The 21,304-nt window shown below is 50.6% G+C and overlaps 1 protein-coding gene across 2 annotated transcripts in view; it reads left to right on the top strand.

Annotated features, from left to right (window-relative positions):
• ASIC2 (acid sensing ion channel subunit 2) overlaps positions 1-21,304 on the top strand; it is a 1,197,965-nt gene that overhangs the window by 906,308 nt on the left and 270,353 nt on the right. The window contains exon 1 of one of the 2 annotated variants that reach the window (XM_065909978.1): positions 1,559-2,272. The exons of the other annotated variant lie outside the window; for it this stretch is intronic. Within the exon in view, the coding sequence (XP_065766050.1) occupies positions 1,559-2,272 (714 nt within the window). Of the gene's footprint in view, positions 1-1,558; positions 2,273-21,304 lie in introns of those variants that run through there. 2 annotated transcript variants of the gene reach the window in all.

The following is a 21,304-nucleotide window of genomic DNA, read 5'->3' as shown; positions in this document are numbered from 1 at the left end:
CCGTTCACACGTACACACGCACATCCTACCCACTCTCAGCGCCTGACGCCCCACTCACACACTTGCTCAAAGGCCCACATTAGACAGCGGCTTCGGGTTCTCGACCACAGAATCCGACAGTCCACCCGACACAGTGAGACGTGGCCTCACACTCATCCACACACGGCCCACAGACACGCAATGTTGCTACTCCACGTCTCTCCCGCCAGCCCCGCACAACCCGGCACATCTGTGCAGCGCATCCCCCACCCGGCCGGCTCTGGCAAAAGGCTTGCCTCTCGGTGTGCAGCGGCCACAGTGGCCAGGAATTAAAATGCAGCGAGGAGGAGCCGCGCGCGTCAGCACCGCGTCTCCGGGAGCGCACGGCGCTCGCCGCCGCCGCCCCGCCCGCCCGCCCGGAGCCGCGGGGCCGGCGAGCCGGGGAGCAGGTGCTGGAAACCCAGCCGCGCCAGCGTCGCGCGGCCGCTGCCCAAGTTCGCCCGGGGCCCGGAGGAGGGCCGGGCAGGCGGGAGGCGAGCGCAGCCGGCGCCGCCGCCACCGCGGGGCTGAAAGTCTCGAGAGGAGCCGGGCGCGCGGAGCAGCAAGTCCGGGTCACCCCCAAGAGGAGTAGCCGGGGCTCCGCAGTCCCCAGCTCCTGGAGCACCGGGGCAGGAGAAAGAAGAGGCGAGGGACGACGAGATCGGGCTTTTCTGGAGATTCGAGGCACTTCGCAGAGCCGTGCGGGGCGGGGAGAAGCGACACTTGCCTCTGGCCAGCAGCCCTGAAGGAGCCCGTCGGCCGGCAGCCTCCGGCGGGACCCTGAGACACCCCCAGCCCCGGGCGAGGGCGGTCACATTGCAACGCAGGACGCGGGCGGAGCAGGACTCGGGGGAGCCTAAGCAGGTCTCCGCCGAGCGCATCCAGAGGAGCAGTTAGGAGGGTCCCGGAGGAAAGGGAAAGAGGGCCAGCAGGGCGACCGCTCATCCTGGTACACACCCACCCCACCCGCCCAGCCAGGAGCGGCCGCGCGCCTCTGGGGGCGCTCGTCCCCCGGCACCTTCTCCCCACCGTGTCCCAGCACCACGGTCCACCAGCGGGCGGCCCTTGGGGATGTCCGAATCAGGCATGGTGGCCGAGTGGCTGCTCTCCCGGGACCAGCGTAAAAGCTGGGGTTAGGCGGAGCCCGGAGGGACTCAGCTCAGGGTCCCCCGAGGTCCAAGACAAGGGGACGCGGGCGCAGCACCCAGGGACCAGAGAGGCGGCGCCCAGCGGGGTAGTGGCCGGCGTCGGGCATCCTCAGGAGGACTCGGAGCCAGGAGAGCCTGGGAGGCGCTCGGGAAGGCCCGTGCCAGGGGCGGCGGGCCGAGGCGGGCTCGGTCCCGGGCGGACGCCCGCGGAGGCGGCGGTGGCGGCGCCAGGCTGGCATGCCTCGCCACCGGAGCTCCTTTCGGGCGCACGCTTCCCTGGCGCGGGCTGCGCGCGGCGGCTGCCGCTGCTGCTTCCACGGCTGCTGCGGACTTCCATGGCGGCTCCGCCCGGCTGGGGCCGCCGCCGCTGCCGCCAGCCGCGGGCTGAATGAATGAGCCGGAGCGGCGGAGCCGGGCGGCCCGCGGCCGCACTCACCGGCCCGGGACGCTTCCGCATGGCCCGCGAGGAACCGGCGCCCGCGGCGGTGGCGGCGGCCGGGCAGCCCGGGGGCGGCCGGGGCGGCGAGCGCGAGCGGGCGCTGCAGGGGCCGGGGGGCGCCCGCAGGGGGCGGCCGTCGCTGAGCCGCGCTAAACTGCACGGGCTGCGGCACATGTGCGCGGGGCGCGCGGCGCCCGGGGGCTCCTTCCAGCGGCGGGCGCTCTGGGTGCTGGCCTTCTGCACGTCCCTCGGCTTGCTGCTGTCCTGGTCCTCGAACCGCCTGCTCTACTGGCTCAGCTTCCCGTCGCACACGCGCGTGCACCGCGAGTGGAGCCGCCAGCTGCCCTTCCCCGCCGTCACCGTCTGCAACAACAACCCGCTGCGCTTCCCGCGCCTCTCCAAGGGGGACCTCTACTACGCCGGCCACTGGCTCGGGCTGCTGCTGCCCAACCGCACGGCGCGCCCGCTGGTCAGCGAACTGCTGAGGGGGGACGAGCCGCGCCGCCAGTGGTTCCGCAAGCTGGCCGACTTCCGCCTCTTCCTGCCTCCCCGCCACTTCGAGGGCATCAGCGCCGCCTTCATGGACCGCCTGGGCCACCAGCTCGAGGACATGCTGCTCTCCTGCAAGTACCGCGGCGAGCTCTGCGGCCCGCACAACTTCTCCTCCGTGAGTGGCCCTCCGCGCGAACCCGCTCCCTCTGCTCCCCCACTCTCCCCAGCCCCGGGGTCTGGCAGCTCTTCCCCGGCCCGGGGGCTGGACCCCAGGCCCCTGGAGGTGACATCAGCCCAAGAGGCCCCGGGGCAGAACCCAATCTTAGGTCCCCCGCATCTTCTCCAGGTTGTGGGAACTCGGACGTCACTGCAGGAGGAGTCGTCTGGCTCCCTTGTTCCGGCCTCTCTCTTTGCACCCAACCCCCCTCTGGGATACCAGCCCCGCTTCTTCCAGGCCTCACCCCCACCCCCTACCCCAGGATCCACAGTACTCCACGTAGCTACTCTGTGTTTGGGGTGAAGGGATGGGAAGACAGAGAAGCCTGTCTGAAGTGTGGGCTTGTTGTCTTTGGGAAACTCAATAGGAAGCTCTTTAAATATGGGCAGGAATCAGGTAGAGCCCCTAAGCTCGCTGGGGACTCTAAGTAGCTTATGACTTGAGAGTTCCCAAACACTTCCAGTTTGGGAGACTTTGGAGGAAACCCCCAGAACACCAGCCGAGGATGAAGCTGTACCTAGTTTGCTGGGAGAGGCAGCAGCCCCTTCTGATACTTTTTAAATGGACTTGTGTCCTAAGCAATCTGGAAATGGAGCCTGGTGGGCGCCATGGGGCCCCTTGACCCCACAAGGTGTGAGAAGGGGTCTGTCCCTCTAGGGGAGCCAACGCCCTGCAGTGGGGAAAGCAACGTGGCAGAGATACTGAAGCTGCGCTCAGGGTTTGTAAACGTTTTGTTGTGCTGGTTCTCCCATGCTGGGGTCTGGGTAAGGCAGCTGTCAGACAGAAGGTATCTGCCTTGTGCAGTCTGCCTAGGAGGAGTTGTGATGCCAAGCCTCAGCGTGGCACCAGCCAGTCCAGCCATTCGTGTGTAAATGCCCCTTCGGGGGGGGGGGTGCTTTGCCACCAGTGCCGGGAATGTTGGTGTGTGCAGTTTGTTCATAATGTTCTGATGGTGATTTTACCAGCTTTAGGCATTACTCCTGACCGTCTCGTCTCTGACAGTGCTTTTTTAGGATAGTGAAGAGATCCTTTGGTTCCAACAGGTGTTGGCACAGATGCCCATCAGGCCAGGCCTCTGATCGGCTGATTGGCCCAGTCCTGGTCTAGGATGGTGACCCTGGCTTCAGTCTTACTCTCTTTGTTTTGCTTTAAGCCTGGTGTTTATGGTAGCTGTGAATTATCCACTCCCCAAATATCCCCTGTTTCCTGAGCTTTTCAGCTTGCTTTAAAAGAATACCTACTTTGTGGCTCCCCCGCCTTAGCAAGCAGGAGGTGCTGTTAACATGTTTCTAAGTGACTTCGCCCAGACTTCAAATACAATTCTGAGTTCCATCTAACAAAGATAGAGGAAGCAAGGTCATGATCCTTTGTTTACAGTAAGTCCCTTACATACGAATCTTCGAGTTGCGAACTTTCAAAGATGCAAACCTACCTTTGCCTGTCCAATCACATAAGTCAGTTCATGTGTCTGGAGTACACTGTCATATGCGTGCATCCTCTCCAAGTGGTTGTGAGTTTGTGTACTTAATCTACAGTATTGTATAGAAGACAGTAGTACAGTATCTTTATTTCAAGCCCAGGATATCTGAAAGTAAGCATAAGAGAGGCAGTGATATAGCTGGTACTACTGTACTTTTCAGGGTACTATGCAGTAAGATGAAAAATATTTTCTGTATTTTTTGTTTGTTTTTTTATGTATTACTTGTGTGAAAAATGTTATAAACCTGTTACAGTACAGTACTATATAGCCAATCGTGTTAGTTGGGTACCTAGGCTGACTTTGTTGGACTTACAAATTGGATGCATGAACGTGTTCTTGGAACAGAACTTGTTTGTATGTGGGAGCTTATTGTGTTGTTCTTTGGCTGACCACTAGCAGCAGCCCCTAGAGTTAGACTGAAGTTCAGTGTTACATTTGAGTATCAGCAGCTCCAGTTCCAAGCTATACAAACACCTGGAAAACTCGGCACATCTGATGATGGCTTTACAAAGCGTGGCTCGCGGGCTAACTGCCAGGATTCACTTTTGACATTTACCACAGCCCTGCTTTGGCAGAGTTTTATTCCCATGTTAAAGATGAGGGCTTGCATACGCCAAAATGCTGTCCAAAGCCCAGAGTCAGCAAGCTCAAAGTCCAACTTTGCATACCACCGGATGCACACTCAGAAGCCACCTGGAACCTTCCTCTCTGACCCTGGGCCTCTCTTCTATCAGAGGATCCCTGGGTAGGACTCTAGCCCTCAGCCACCTCCAAATCCTGTCCCTCCTGGGAGCATGGCTGGAAGAGTAGAAACTGGCCCCTTGCAGGCAGATCATAGCCTTGGCCACTTGTTAGGGGTCTCCAGAGCACATGGTGCCTGCAGAAGTCATCTGACCTCAGCCCCCCCGACAGGAATGGCTCTGAGTTGATGAAAATCGGGTTCTTCTCACTGGGGCACACCCTTCTGTGACCACCCATAGCCTGCCTTCCTGTGTCTGAAGATTCTGCAGGCCCACACCCACCTAAACCAAAGTGCTACTTCCATACCTCCCAAGGTGTGTGTTCCTGGGGACTCAAGTGACCCCTAGTGGCTTCATATCATGGCACTGCCCTGGGAGTTTTCAGCGTCTTCACATTTCATGCTGTAGTTTTTCTCCAAGGGCCTCGGGATTAAAGATTGCACCCCTCTATCCATGGAGGCCAGAAGCTATTTCAGGGGAGCCCCTAATATACAGTGGGTGGGCCCATTAAGGAATCCTTTCTTTAACCACTCTACCCTGCCCCAAGCCTTGGTCAGCTTTGATGAAGGAACACTATATATAGTGTGTAGTGGTTAAGAGCATGAACTCTCAGGCTGAACTGATGGCTCAAATCCTGAGAGGACCACTTGCTGTGTGCCCTTGGACAGGTGACTTAATCTCTCTGTTCTTTAGTTTCCTACTCCATCTAGTGGTAGTAACAATAGTACATACACTACATTCTCTGTGATCATGGGCTTCCCAGGTAGCTCAATGGTAAAAAAAAATCAGCCTGCCGGTGCAGGAGATGTGGGTTCAGTCCTTGGGTGGGGAAGATCCCCTGGAGGAGGGCATGGCAACCCACTCTAGTATTCTTGCCTGGAGAATTCCATGGACATAGAAGCCTGGCGGGCTATAATCCGTGGGATCACAAAGAGTTGGATACAACTGAATGAATGAGCATGCACGTAGGTATGTGTCAGATGGGCAATCTTCAGACTGTGCTGCATCCCCACAAAAATGCCGCCTTTAAAGGGGATCAGCTTCCTCTCTGGTTCCTGGCCTCCAGCTTATGCTGCCTGTCCTCTGCATCCACCCTTGGCGTTATAGTCAGAGCAGTTTTTCTAAAGTTCCTCTCAGAGCATAGCATCCCATTTCTTCAAACTCTTCAGTGACTCACCTGTCCTAGAGACCCTGGACCTGGGCCCTGCCCTATCTCTGGCCATGCTCTCTCTGGTACCATGTGCCCAAGCTCGGCTGAGCAGCTGACAACAGCCGGGCTGCTTCCTCTGCTACCCTAAGTGCGCCTTCACCACCCCCAGCTGCTCTGTCTGCCCTGGGATGCCCAGTCATCCTTCAGCCTCCAGCCCTGGAGTTCCCTCTCTTTTGAAGCCTTGCCTGACCACCCACCACCTCTGCTCCTCACCAAACAACTGATACCTTCCTCTTTTTTGCCCTCTACCCCCCGTTTAGGTGTCAATCCTCACACGCATACGTGTCACCACACTCCCCCCCACCCCCGCCCCAACACACCGCCCCTGACTCGAGCAGGAAGCAGATCTGATATCCCTGACATCTCCAGCCCCCAACACAGACCCTGATATGCATATTAAGCACTCAGGAATGGTCTGGGGAGTGAAGACCTTTCCCAGGTAACCCCAAGACTTTTCATTGTTCTCCAGGATTCCTGAGTTAATTTCTCCAGGGAATACCAGGGGAATGCCTTTCTAATTAGGAAATGCCCAGTCAATTCGGGGGCATTTATTACTTTTGGGAGCAGAGGGAGAGAGAGTGAGGATGCCAAGATACCTGGAGTTCCCAAGGCCTAAGTGGCCCAGGTGAGGGATGAGCTTCCTGGGGGACCAGTGGGGAGATGTGCCCCCAAATCTCATTCCATCCTGTTGGCCTCAGGCTCCAGAAATAAGCTCAACAGGGGAGATCAGAGAGTTGTGAGGGATATCTGTTGGGTTTTAGTCCGCAGGCCATTCAGGATGTGGTTATGTACAGCTCCTCTGTATCTTTGTCACAGCTGCGAAAGGGTTAATCACTCAGCGGTCAGACAAAGCAGCTCCGCTTCTGAATGTTCCTGTGATTTCCCTGGCATCTGCCGTGGACCTTGGGCTCTGAACACTCTGGCCACTCTGGGCTTTCCTGGGGGCGGGGAGACCAGCCTTCCCCAGTAATTGGACAGGACGCGGAACGATGAGGCCAGGCTCTGTGGGCATGGAGCCTCGGAGGAGGGCCTGAGGATCTGGGAACAGCTGCAGACAGAGGCCAGTCAGGGCCCAATGATAAGAAGCAGTGATGTTCTCTGGGAGGAGGCAAGGGTCCGGGGAAGCATCCAGGCAGACCTCAGTTTAAGGCTTTGGCTTTGTCCTTTTTAGCTGTGTTCCTCCCTCGCTAAGCCCCTGAAGGCTGGGAAGAAGATGATACATATGCAGTGACCAGCCGCTGCCTGAACAGCATAGGAGCTCACTATTCAAGAGCTGTTGTTATAATTTGATTAAGAGATAGGCGCAGTCTTTGTATCTCATGGTAGCAGTTATTAATTATGATCAATATCATTATCATCTCTTATCAGGAGCACTTACCTGAGTGGCGACGTGCTCATTTCCTGGTTCATTCATTCCAACACCCAGTGTATACTAAGTGTCAACCGTATGTCATGCTCTGAACTAGCTGCTGGGGATTGTAACGTTAAATAAGGCATGGGATGTGTCCTCCGTGAACCTGCGGTGTTGTTGAGGAAAGAGATAACAGCAACAGATGCCAGGAGTTCGGAGGTGCTGCGTGGGCTCAGAAGGAGTACCCAGAGCAGACTAGGGATCTCTATGGGCTTCTGGGAGGAGGTGACGTCTGAGCTGAGTCTGGAGGGTTCCATAGGAGTTCCAAGGTAGAGAAGGAGAGAAACAGGGCTTCATGGAGAGGGGGCACCTTGTGCAAATGGGGAGAACAGAGACATGAAAGGATGAGATTGGACACATCCTTTCTAGGGCTGAGTGTGACTCAAAGCTGCGCACAGGGCTTGAGGGTTGGGGCTGGATGTGATGAGTCAGGGGAATAGTAACAGCGCAGCTATTCAATGGACACAAATTTGGGCAAATTCTGGGAGATGGTGAGGGACAGGGAAGCCAGGTGTGCCGTAGTCCATGGGGTCGCAAAGAGTCAGACACCACTTGGCAATTAAACAACAGCAACAATAACGACAATGCAAAGGTGTGATGAACACCTGGAGGCCACACGAAGTTTTTGAACTCTGTAGCAAAATCTCTGACTTCTTTCATTGCTGGCTGTCACACTGACAGAGGGAGATCTCATCCGGTCCCAACCCCCATCCACCTGTCACCCCCTTTCCTAACTCAACCAGGAGAATCCCAGCCTTCCCTGCCCCCTGCCCCCCACTGCCTAACCCTGAGCCCCAACCCCATCCCCCATCTGTAGGAGTCAACCCTGAGTGCAGATTTTGGACCGGTCCTCTGTACTAAAAGCCAAGACAACAGCATTTGATTTCATCACACTTTGTCACAGGAAGCAGGCTGGCTGCTGTAAGCCAGCCACAGAAAACAAGAAATCATTTTAGCAACATGTTGTTTAAAATCAGCAAATTCCATTGACGTGGTGCTAGGCCAGGCAGTCCAATAGTCGTGAAGATGGATGGCTTCTGGGAGGAGTGAAAGATACCTTTGCCTTTACAGAAAGAGGAATAAACGAGCTAATACATATCAAGTGCTTAGAAGAGTTTCTGGAACCCAGTAAGGACTCAATAAATGTGAGCTATTTCCGTTCATATTACTTGCAGGAGCATTTCGAGCGAAGGACGAAGGCAAATAGTCCCGGGCAGCTGCGATGTACCAGACCTAAGCTGAGCACATTTCACACCACCTCAATTTTCACAATCACCCTAAAAGGTTGTGTAATCATCGCTGTTTGGCTGATGGGGGACATTCCCCTCTGGGCAGTTCTGTAGTCAAGCTGAAAGTCACAGAGCCAGCAGATAGCAAAGCTGGGACTTGAACCCAAATCCTCAGGACCACAAAGGCATAGCTGGATGAGGAAGGAGCAGGTTTGGTGGGGAAGAGGTTTTTCTGGGAAGACCAATCCAGCCTTTATTCTGCCCTGAACAGCCTATGTGACGTTGGCCTCTGCAGCTTCCTCTGTGAAATGAGAGCAGGAGCCAAATGACTAATGGGACTTAGCTGCAAAGTTCTCCATCCAAGTGAGCAGTCAGGGGAAAATAGGGTTTAACTACTGCAGATGGCCCAAGCTCTTCAGCCAACCATTTTGTCTCTTTGCGGAGCTGAAACAGCGATGAAGGGGGAAAATGTAGAAGTTATTGGAGTGCTAGAGACAGGATGGTGATTAAATAGACATTTATACAAGGAACATGAAAAGACTTCCCCCAGTTATGTGACTTCGGGGAAATCAGTTTGGGGAATCAGATGTCAGTTCTGCTCTGGTCTGTAGATATCCAAATGGACCCACATCACACTGATTCTGATAGTGGCTATTTGGGGGCCACTGTGGCTGGTCATGAAGGCATCAATCAGATGTCTGCCCAATTGAGAAGGGCTGGAAGAATAACCAGACCATTCGGTTTGTGCATCAGTCGCTTTGGTTCTCCTAAGTGATTTGCTGGGATCAGCTATTCAGAGATCCAGTCCACTAATGCACAATGAGCATCTACTGCATATCAGGCACTGGGCCACAAAGATGAGCCCAAACCCACTTTTTTGCAGTAAACCGTCCTGCAAAGGTGAGTGTGCCTCACCATGCAGGAAGGGGGACAGACTCTAGCCCAGGATTTGTATGAAAGTGTCAGTTGCTCACTTGTGCCCGACTCTTTGAGACTCCATGGGTTATAGACCACCAGGCTCCTCTGTCTAGAATTCTTCAGGCAAGAATATTGGAGTGGGTTGCCATTCCCTTCTCTAGGAGATCTTTCCGACCCAAAGATTGAACCCGCTTCTCCAGCTTTCCAGGCGTATCCTTTACCATCTGAGCCACTAGGCAAGCACCAGGATTTGTACGGGGTACCTGTTATGTAAATAGGTACCAATTTCACCAGAATCAAATGACTGTTATGGCACCCATTTTACAGATGAGGAAACTGAGGCTCGGAGAGGTACAAAGTCATAGCTCAGGGGCAGCAGAGTTAAGATGCAACCAAAGATTAGTCCAGCTCGAAAGCTGATACTCTTTTTGATGACACCATTATACCAACTCCCAAAGATGCTGGTGAGAACAAATCTTTCCACAGAAGGTGTCCCACACAGTCAAGCCTTCACTGAAAGTTTCTTTCACTACAAGTTAATACAGCCCCTGGAATTTATCCTGGTTTCCAAGCCCTGCCACCCTGAGAAGGAAAAGCCATTCCTAGGATCCGTGATGGACTTGCAGCCGATGGAAATATTACAGGTCTATGATGGGGAACTCAGGAGTTATGCAGATGTTTTAATGCAGCCATAACCTGAACTAAATTCCCATATTCATTCTTTCAAGGACATGGATAACTTTGAAGTCCTGGCTAAGGAGCTATTGCCAAATTGAGTTCCAGCTCAGACCTGTGCTAACGAACAAACAAATGACTCAAGCATAATTGGAACATGAATTGTTGGTAAAGCAAATAGAGGCCATGAACGTACTGGGGAAGTTTGTTCTCCTGAGCATGTCAAATATCTCCCCTGACACCATTGTTTATACTATTAATTTGCTTAGTAAATTGTTTCCTCTGATTCTGCACACATTTATTGAGCTCTCTGCCAGGTCCTTTTATATTCATTATTTTATTCCAGTCCAACAATGGACCAGACAGGAAAGTATTCCTCTTTCCCCATACAGATAAAGAAAGTGAGTAGGTTCAGTGACTCACCCAAGGTCACAGACGTAGACTCTGATCTTAGGATTCCAAGGTCAGCCCTCCTTTCCCTACGTCACAGTTTTTCCTACAAAGAAACCCCAGTGTAGCTTTGGCTAGATTAACCTGCATTTCTTTTTTTAAAGTGTTTTTGTTTGTTTTTTAAATTTATCTTTTTTTTTTTTTTTTTTTTTTTGCCGCACTGGGTGTTCGTAGCTGTGTGTGGGCTTTCTCTAGCGGTGGCAAGCAGGGGCTACTTAATCTCTAGTTGCGGTGCTCGTTCTTCTCACCACGGAGGCTTCTCTTTTTGCGCATGACAGGCTCTAGAGCGCAGGCTCAGTAGTTGTGGCGCGGGGGCTTAGCTGTTGCAAGGCATGTGTGATCTTCCTGGACCGGGGATTGCACCCATGTCCCCTACATTGGCAGATGGATTCTTAACCAGTTGACCACCAGGCAAATCCAACCTGCATTTCTAATTAGCAGAGTTTTAGTGATCGGACCTTGGAGAAAGAAATGACAACGCACTCCAGTATTCTCACCTGGAGAATCCCATGCACAGAGGAACCTGGAAGACTACACAGCCCATGAGGTCGCAAGAGTCGGACACGCCTTAGTGACTAAACCAGTCATCATACCTGGATAGGACTGTGTATTATAAATTACCATCTCATCTTATCCTTGCAAGAACGGAGGGTGATTACTGCACTCTATTGCCTGTCTAACTTCAGAGAGGGGAGTGTCTTGCCCAGGGTCACATGACACCGGAGCAGAAATCGGCCAAAAACATAGAATGAGGTCCTCCTATGGCCCCTGTATACCTCTTCTTTCCCTAGCAACTTTGTTCCTGGCCAGGATGGACTTGGGGGCATATTGTCTGCCCTGAAAGATTTTCTTAAGAGAAAGACAGCGGACTTCTGAGTGCCTTGCCGAAAAGAATCAGTGCTCAAACTGGCTGCTAAGATGAGGTGTTGGGTTCCTTCTTTGTCTCTGCCCAGAGGCCTGCCCTCCTTCCCAGGCAGATTTGTTCTGGCGTATTCCAATCGGCTGTGGATGAATAGAGAAGCTTCTAGGCCCATGCTTCCTAAAAATTAAGCATATTCAGATTCCTGGGCCCATGGCAGAGGTCCTGATTTGGTGGGTCTGGAATGGAGCTTGAGATTTGCATTTCTGACAATTCCCCAGGTGATGCATATGATGGTAGCCCATGGACCACACTTTGAGGGGCGAGGCTTGGGCTCCATGAATGCTGAGAAGGAGGCATCCATGGGCTTTCTCAGTCATATCTAACTCACTGGGTCTGTAAGAAAACACACAGAATGGGCATCCTGGAGTGGAGCAAGGAAGGGTACCTGGGGGAGGAGTACTGGGTTCCCCAGTGAACCCTAGAGGAAGTGCGTAACAGGGGCATTGTTGTTCTGACATCAATGTCACATCACAGCAGGCGTCACACAGGGGCCATGCGCCAAGCCACTGTCAATCAAACCAAATTGCAAAGGCCACGAATAATGGCTGACTAACAGCCCCTCAAAGAGGCCCTCATCTCCAGAACTATGAATACGTTACCTTGCATGGCAAAAGGGACTTTGCAGGTGTGATTAAGTTAAGGACATTTAAAAAATGTTTTTGTATTTATTTATTTGATTTTGGCTGCACCAAGTCTTCCCTGCTGCAGGTTCTTAACTGCTGGACCACCAGGGAAGACCAAATTAAGGGCTTTGAGATGGAGAGATTATCCTTGACCACCTAGTGGGCCCCATGTAATCACAAAGGTCCTTGTAATGGAGAAGCAGGAGGGTCAGGGTCAGAGAAGATGGAACCATAGAAGCTGAGGTCAGGGAGTCAGAGAGAGATCTGAAGACATGGCACGGGCAACTTTGAGATGGAGGAAGGGGCCACAACCCAAGGAAAGCAGGTAGCCTCTAGAAGCTAGGAAAGGCAAGGAAACAGGCTCTCCCCCAGGACTTCCAGAAGGAATGCAGCCTTGCTGACACCTCGATTTTAGCTTTCTGACCTAGAATGATACGCTAATAAAATTGCACTGTTTGAAGCTACTAAGATTGTGGTAATTAGTTACAGCAGCAACGCAAAATTAACACAGGCATCATTTGTTGTACAAACACTCTCTATTACACCTAGTGGACCAGGCTGAGTAGGTTTGGATCAGGGTCCTTCCTAAAACCAAGAAAATGAAAGAATCCATAGCAAACATGTAACTTGATTCAAAAATAGTCCACATGGGAGTATTTTATCCATGTTTAACATTCATGCCAGATTGGGAATTTGGACCCCAGCAACTAGGAGTACAACTAGAAAAAGTAAGAGGGGTAGGAAGAATGTGACTTCAAGAGTCAGACTCAAATTCAACTCCCAGGACTGCCTAGCATTGACAAGTGGCTATTAGGGTGGGAGGTGCTTATCTTCACTGAGATTCTGTTTCCTTCTTTGTAAAGCAGAGATCATACCTTCCTTGCAGGGCTGTTATGAAACTTAAAGATAATAGAATAATCCATTCAAAAATGATCTCTTGAAAGCCAGGTATGGTCTAGTCCTGGTGGATGAAAGCTGATTATAGATACAGAAATCGCCACCACTGTCTAGAATGTAAAAGCACAGATGTCTTGGTGCTAGATAAAAGTGAAAAGTCACTATCATCTTCATCATCATTATAATGATGACCCCTCTCACTTCTCTGCAGAAAAAACTTCCAAGCACTAGAAGAATAGCGTGACCTTCTGTATACCATTACAATTCTAGCCAGGAATAATTAAGTTCTTTTCATCTGACATCTATATGGGTATGTCAGTCTTTTAGGGTTTCTTTAGTCCCCTAACCCAAATTAAAAAAGCAAAGAGGGAGATTGGGTGGCTCAAGGTCACGTTGAATGTCATTGGGAAGCTTGAAATCAACTCTGAGGATATTTGTGCTTAAGCTTTTATATCACCACAGTGTCTCTTTCTTCCTCTGCAAGCTTACTCTTTTTGCAAAATACATACACTGGCCATCCCCTTCTGATTCCAACGGTATATCTGATCTGAAAGTTGTTGATTCTCTGATCTCTGAAAGTGAAGGGTTTAATCTCCTTTTGGAACCCCTCCTAACGAAAATTATTTTCCCACTTTGAAATGGCACGGGCATCCACTGTGAACTCACATCCATAAATCTAAGCCTACCACTCAGGAAAGCAGATGAGGTTTGATTCTGCTGCTCAGCACAGCCTCAGAGAGCAAATTATGGCAAGAATTTGATTTATAGGAGAACCTCAAAGGCTCTGGAGTGAGACGTGTGTTTATTCACTTTATTACCGTTTATTTTACACTATCTCTCTATGCTCCCTGCACATGGATTTGAAAGCCTGTTTGGAGAGATGCTTATGACCTACCGGTCTGCACAGCCCTGTTGAGGAACACGGCTTTCTTTGGCGATGCTGCCAACAGCCCAGGTTGGGGGTCCTTATAGCAATGCTGGGATGAAGCCCAGATCTCACAAACAAGCTTAGAGATGTGAGCCCAGAGTTCTCGCTTGAACTTCCCCCAGTTCTGCCTTGATGTGGTACTTGGTGCGGATCTCCAGCTGCAACCCAGGATGTGTAGAGGCAGACTTGATTTAAGATTCAAATATCTCAGAACAGCTGGGGATATTTAACATTGCTATAATTACATTACATTTCTGACAGTACAGGGAGTGAGAACCTTTTTTTTGTTGTTGTTGAATATTCGATGAGCATCAAATATTTTAACCAGCCAAAGAAACACGAGTGCATTTTTCACATCCAAGTAAGTTTTTAAATATTTAAAATTCTGACCTGGGGTGGCTGTCTCTTGCTCTTATCTTCTTTGGCCAGGTCTTTGGAGCGGCAAGAGCACCATCCCTCTAGCTGTGGCCAAGGAGCTGAGTCAGATGGGCTGTGATGCTAAAGCAAGAAGGGATTGGGCAGGCACTTAGTAGGTATGGAGTGCCAGGGGTGATGCGGAAGGTCTCGAACGTCATCGTAGCTCTCTTTGCTGTGGCACCACCAACGCAGTGGCGAGGAAATGGAGGCCCAGAGCACAAAAGGAAACTCGCCCAAAGTGACATTTATAAATAAATGTTGGAGCCGGGGTCAGCTGAGGTCCCTGCAAAGGCATTTCTGGCAAGTTGAGTACAATGGTTGATGCCAAGAGGTGGGAGAGGAAGCGGAATCAGACAGAAGAGGACCTCCTCTGCACCAGGCTCTGTGCCTCACGCTTGTTTCTTCCCACCTCGTGGCAGTACTTTTGGCACAGTCCTCTTGTGCCCATTTTATAGATGAGGGAATGGAGGCCCATAAGGTTAATGGGGGAAGCGGTGGTGAGGGCCTACATCTTGTGCTTTTAATGGAGAACATTTTCTTTTTTTAAGAAAACTTTTTATTCAATATTGGAATATAGTTGGTAGATAATGCTATGACAGTTTCAGATGGACAGCAAAGGGACTCAGTCATACATCCATAGGTATCCGTTCTTCCCCAAACACCCCGCCCATCCAGGCTGCCACATAACGTTGAGCAGAGTTCCCTGTGCTATACAGTGGGTCCTGCTTGATTATTCATTTAAAATAAAGCAGTATGTTCATCCCAAACTCCCTAACTATCCCTTCCATCCATCCTTGCCCCCTGGCAACCATAAGTTCCTTTTCTAAGTCTGTGAGTCTGCTTCTGCTTTGTAAACAAGTTCATTTGTATCATTTCTTTTTAGATTCCGCATGTAAGGGATGTCATGGGATACAAGGAGAGCATTTTCAATATTTAGTATTTATTGACCCCTGGCTGCCTCATTCCCACCCCCACCCCTCCTCCACTCAGCCTGCTCCATGCCCCAAGAAGCTTAGCCAGTAAGTGACGTGGGACACCACCCATCAAACACCTTGTCTGACGTCCCTCTTCACACCGTCCTGGAGTCCGGGATCCATGGCCCTGAGTCACAAACGCAAGTCATTTAAGAGCTGTTGGTCTTTCTCAAGGAATTTTCTAGCTTCCCTCACCCTCTTCCTTAGGCTGTTTCCTTACCCCAGACCCCTTAGGTATGCACAGAGTGTGCCTGGAAGGATGCATAAGGTCTACCTCTGAGGAGGGGACTGGAAGGATGGGGCAGGGTGGGTGGGAAGGAGCCTGGCTTCTCATTCTGCATCATTTTCTATGGTTTGAATATTTTTAACCACATGCATGTATAATTTATAACAAAAACATTTGATGCACAATAAAAGTGCTGTCTGGGGAAAATCTCAGTTCTTCTGTAGTTATCCCATCTGGAAAGCAGGGTCCCGTCCTTCTGACCTGCCGACACTCACTCTGTTTCTGTCCCTCTTATCATCCTTTCCTTTCTCTGTCTTTTGTTGTCATCCTCCATAAATTCCATTTCCTCTCATCAGACTGTCACCTCCGTGAGGGCAGGGGCCATGCCTGGCTCCATCTTCTGACTAGTCCAGTGCCTACTTCCATTTCTCGTGGGTAACAGGTTCTCTGCCCAAATACTGAGCTGCTAAAATGGGACCTAGGATAGATGGTTCCACCAAAGTATACATGACTCATTCGGCCATTCATTCGTTCATTCATCCCATGAAGAGGCAGCCAGAGCCCACTGGTAGGGGGCATCATGCCAGATGCAGGGCTCAGAGGGACATGGATGTGTGCCCTGCATCACAGAGCTCACATTCTGGAGTTTGTGAATGATCTCCATGAAGATGAGGGCCATTGGGAGGATTGGTTTCAAAATCCCTGATCCCAACCCAGACCTGCTGAGTCAGAATTTATGGGGAGAGGTCCAGGAATCTCTTTTGAATGCAGAACCCCAGTTGATGGAGGATGTTAGGAAAATATTCTGTGTTGGCAGGGGTGGGAGTAAGGTAGTGGCACAGAGAAACACGCATGCTCAGTCACTCAGTCATGTCTGACTCTTCACAACCCCATGGACCGTAGCCCACAGGCTCCTCTGTCCGTGGGATTTCCCAGGTAAGAATACTGGAGTGGGTTGCCATTTCTTTTGCCAGGGGATCTTCCTGACCCAGGGATCGAACCTGCAACTCCTGATTGACAGGTGGATTCTTTACCACTAGCTAACCGGGAAGATCCATACGATATATAAATAAATGAGCAAGACTGTTTCCAATATTAGTAAATTCTTTTAAAGCAAAAATTAAAGGGCATGTGATAGAGAGTGTCAGGGAAGGGTTGCTTCTTCAAGGAGATGACATCTCTGCTGAGACTGGGAGAACGCAGGGTTCTGGGAACAGCATCACAGCAGAGGGACCGGGAGCTCGAGGCTAGGGGAGGGGGATCTGCCTCCTTCTTCCAACACTGGAAATTCAGCTTCTGTAGCTCAAGTCTCCTTTTTTTTTTTTCTCTATGAGCACATCTGGTTCCTTCCAAAATGTAGCTGCCTCTCTCACCCACACAATGTAAGAGAACAACATGGTTCTAGCCGTTCTGGAAATATTGACCTCCAGAATGCTAATGTAATGTAGCCCTAGGTCCTTAGGCTGAACTCTCCTTTAAAAAATAACTCCAAGTGAGTGGAAAAAACCTGCAGTTTCAAGAATCCAATTGCAAATCCCTGTTGGAGGGTAGCTCTGTGAGACCAACATGGTCAGGCTCTTTCTTTGGAGGGCTACATCCTGGTTAATTATCACCACATTTATCTGCTGATTAATTTTTGTGAGAGCATAAAAATTACCTTTGAGGTTCACGTGGACTTTCCTTCTTCAGCCTCTAAAGTGTTTGGTCAGGATGGCTTGTTGTCCACACTGAAAACAGGCTGGTTCACCTGGTTTTGTGTTTCAGAGAGAGTTTGCAGATCTTTTACTTCTGTTCGTCTTCATGATAACCCTGTGTCTGAAAAGCCAGCAGTACTGTTCCCATTTTACAGATGGGACAAGTGAGGCTCAGGGGGAACTGACTTGCCCAAAGTCCCCAGGGAGTTCTGACTCCAGCTCTGGGACTTCCCCCTGCCCGTGGTGATGAGTTAAAACGAGGAGACCAAATCAGTGGCTGGCTGCAATGTCTCAATGTCAGCGCCACCTCCTGGGGAAGGTCTTCCCTGGAGGGCTTTGTGAAACCCGCTCAGGTAGTTGAATCCTCCAGCTTGGAGGTGTCCGTGTCCCCTATAGGCAGAGAGCCTCAAACTTCAGGCACTTTCACGTGCATACAGTCACCTGTGGATACTGTGAAAAGGCAGGTTCTGGTTCATTCAGTAGGTGGGACCTGAGACTCTGCATTTCTGACAAGTTCCCGAGTAAGAATGATGCTGCCGGTTCACAGCTCACTTATCTTTTTTAATGAACATTTATCGTTTATTTACTTGGCTGGGTCGGATCTCAGTTGCGGCGTGCGGGATCTTCACTGCGGCGCCAGGACTCTAGTGGTGGTACCTGAACTCAGTAGCCGCAGTATGTGAGCTCAGCTGCCCAGCGGCTTGTGGAATCTTAGTTCCTCAACCAGGGATCGAACCCACGTCCCCTGCACTGCACGTTGGATTCTTAACCCTTGAACCACCAGGGAAGTCCCTGCAGCTCACGTTTTGATTCGCAAGGTATCTACAAGGCAGGAGGAAAAGACAGCCTGGAATAAGAGAAAAAGGGCTTCTGGTCCCAGACAGACTCAAGTACGTATCAACTCCAACAATTTATCCTGTGTTTCAACAATCATCCCTTTGGGAGAGAGTTCGAGGAGGGACTACCTTGTCCCGAATCCTGCCCTTGAGAAGCAAAGCTGCTTCTTCCAAGCTAGACCTTCAGGCTGTTACGGCTGCTGCTTAGAAATGCAGAGGGCACAGCAATGGGTAAGTCTTTGTTAAAGATCACTCTTTGCTTTGTCTTTATATGATACTGGAATGATGAGTCATTTAGGGAGACCCTGTAAATGGAGAGGGGGCAGTGGGGTCGCATACCTCCCCAGGGAGTTCCCCACGAGGATGAGCCGACTCAAGGTGTTTCTGCACCCTGTCCTGATTGTGTGGATGTCCGTGGACACGTCCTGAGAGGTGTGAGTCCAGGAAGGACAACCTCTTGCTTGATCACAGTAATCAGCCTTTGTCTTTGGGCAGCGTGCTGCTCCTAAGCGGGAGAAGCCTTCAGTTTGAAGGAATCGTGCCAGTAATAAGGCATTTCTAGGTAACGCAGCCCGAAGCCTGTGCTTTTGTTGCTCCAGGCCATCAGTTAGAATTGCTAAGGCAACTTGCTGACCATGCTTCAGACTGTTCAATTGATTCACTCATTCCTACTCTTGTTTGTTATTTTAGTCATTCATTCCTTTGCTACTTCTTTTATTCTTTCACTGACTCTCAGATTCATCTACTCATTCATACATTTAGTGACTGCCTTCTGTATACCAGATACTATGCTGGGCTCTAAGGATATCAGAGTGAATCCATTCTAAGTCCTCGACAATTCAATGTCCCCGCCCTTGTATATATCTTATAACCAGACCACAGCCAATACCCCCTCAATGGGTTCTCCGTTTTAGTGCTGAAAAACTGGACCAACCATTTATTATCTTTATTCTGAGAATCTGCTCAAAGTTATCTTGTGGTTCCCCATCAAAGATAAGGCCAAGCACCCAGGCAAGCTCCAGGCCCTGTCCCTCTGCACATCATGCATTCTCCCATGTTGAACAGCCTCCATACATCTTCCACATTCACCCAGGCTTTTTCCTAGCCTGTTGCCTTGGTCTGAAACATCCTGCGACCCCTGCGTCTTCCTAGAAAGATCCTTCCAGACTCAGCTTTATCATCTTCTCCCCTTTTCCATGCTTCCCTAGTGGCTCAGCTGGTAAAGAATCCACCTGCAATGCGGGAAACCTGGGTTAGATCCCTGGGTTGGGAAGATGCCCGGGAGAAGGGAACGGCTCCCCTCTCCAGTATTATGGCCTGGAGAAGTCCATGGACTGTACAGGCCATGAGGTCGCAAAGAGTCAGACATGACTGAGCAACTTTCACTCCATGCCTCCATGCTAGGAAGAATTTGGTCCTTTCTCCTCTGAATATAGCCATGGAGGTCTGGAGACACTCTAACATGCATGAAAGATGTTACTGGAGTCTGTGCAAGCAACGTTATGTCCATTCACCAGGGGGATTTGCATGACAGCTCTAAGGGAAGGTAGAAAAGTTGCAGATTCTAGGCGAGCAGAGTGACTCACTCAAGGTCACAAAGCTGGTAGGAGGTCAAGTCTCAGCTACAACTTAAATCTTCCCTTTCCAAGGCTGAGACTAGCCTACAACATACACAACAAGGATGTTGGCCACTGGTCCTCATTAATAATACCTGTAGGACATTTTGTTACTTTCTACTGAAGGCTAGAAAAATCTGCTCTGGCCAGACAAGTGAGCCACAGAGGATAATGGGGGTTATTGGATGATGATTCAGGTTTTGAAAAGCAAATTTTGCCCACGATATTTAAATAACTCCAAGTTATTGCTGCCCCATACAGGAAAGGACAAGCAGGCAGTGGTATATGACTTCTGGGTGGGAGGGGAATTGAGTGGGAGGCTGGAGCCAGGCTTCTAGAGAGAAATTACCATTTTGTATTTATTACTTTGGCTCACAGGAGTGCCGCAGGGACGGGCTAGCTAATACATTAGATAATTGCCTCGGTTCCCCCACTTCATCTTGCAGGATGTAGACCAGTCCAGGTGCAGACTTGTGGGTCATGATTCCATCCAGGCCTCCCAGATGCCCAGACCTGTCTCAGGACATGAGATGCTAAAGGAGGGAGGGGAACTGGGGGAGCAAGAGGTGGGGGTGTCCGTCTCTCAGATACCAGGGCACACCAGGATGGGCTGGTCTCAAGGACCAGAGTGAAGGGTTCCAAGGTGGGAACCATGAGGCTGGAATTTGCATTTTGCCACTAACTGCTGAGCAGCCCTGGGCCCTTAGCTGTCCTTCTCTGAGTCTCTGGTCCCATCTGGAAAATAAAGGAAATCATATATCACTATTTCTCAATTCTGACTGAGCATTAGAATCACCAATGGGAAATGTTTAATTAAAAATTTTACTGGGGACCTCCCTGGTAGTCCAGTGGTTAAGACTTCGCCTTCCATTGCAGGGCGTATGTGTTCCATTCCTGGTCAGGGAGCTAAGATTCCACATGCCTCAGGGCCAAAAACCCAAAACATAAGGCAGAAGCAATATTGTAACAAATTCAATAAAGACTTTAAAAATGGTCCACATCAAAAAAATCTTTTTTTAAAAAAAAAAAGTTACTAATGCTCCTAGCTCAATCTCCAGAGATTCTGACTTCATCAACTTGAAGAACAGCCCAGACTCAAGTTTGCTTTAACAGAAGTTGAGAGTTTTTGGACTAAGGCATCCATGCAGTCCTCCTTAGGATGGACAGAGCATTCTAGGAGACTATCATTGAAAAAAGTGGCAAGTCAGTGACCTTGAGATCCAGGGTCCCTTGTTTCCATGTTTAGATTTTTCCAGCAGTACTATATACCTGTTCAGGTCTGACCTCCTCCTCAGTGAATTTTCTTCTTATCAGTCAGTGTTGGAGCAGCACCAGGAAGCAGGTGGCTCAGCTTCAACCTCTCTTATGTCAGCTCCGGGGATCCCAGGCCTCAATCCCTTCATCCCTAGATGATGAGAGAACAGTCCTCCTCCTCCCCTCTGCAAGCAGGGTGTTGGACCAGACTTCGTTTGGCAATGCCATCTGGTTTCTCAAGGACTTCCCCTTCCAGTGCTTGAGAGAGGGCAGACCAGGAGTGGAGAATACCATTCCTGTTCCCTAGGTAAGGAGACAGAAGCCCAATACATTCAGACAGTTCCCCCAAGGCCATCCAGCCGGGAGGACTAGAACCAGACAGACATCAGTTCAAACCCCAGTAACCCAACTAACCTTGACCACTTTATTCACTGTTCCATGCCTCAGTTCCCTTATCTGTAAATGAAACAAGTACCACCCATTTCCACAG

This window comes from Muntiacus reevesi, chromosome 18, assembly GCF_963930625.1.
Source record: "Muntiacus reevesi chromosome 18, mMunRee1.1, whole genome shotgun sequence".
Classification (NCBI taxonomy): Eukaryota; Metazoa; Chordata; class Mammalia; order Artiodactyla; family Cervidae; genus Muntiacus; species Muntiacus reevesi.
Note: the sequence above shows the minus strand (reverse complement) of the source record. Positions and strands in the feature narration are given on the sequence as shown.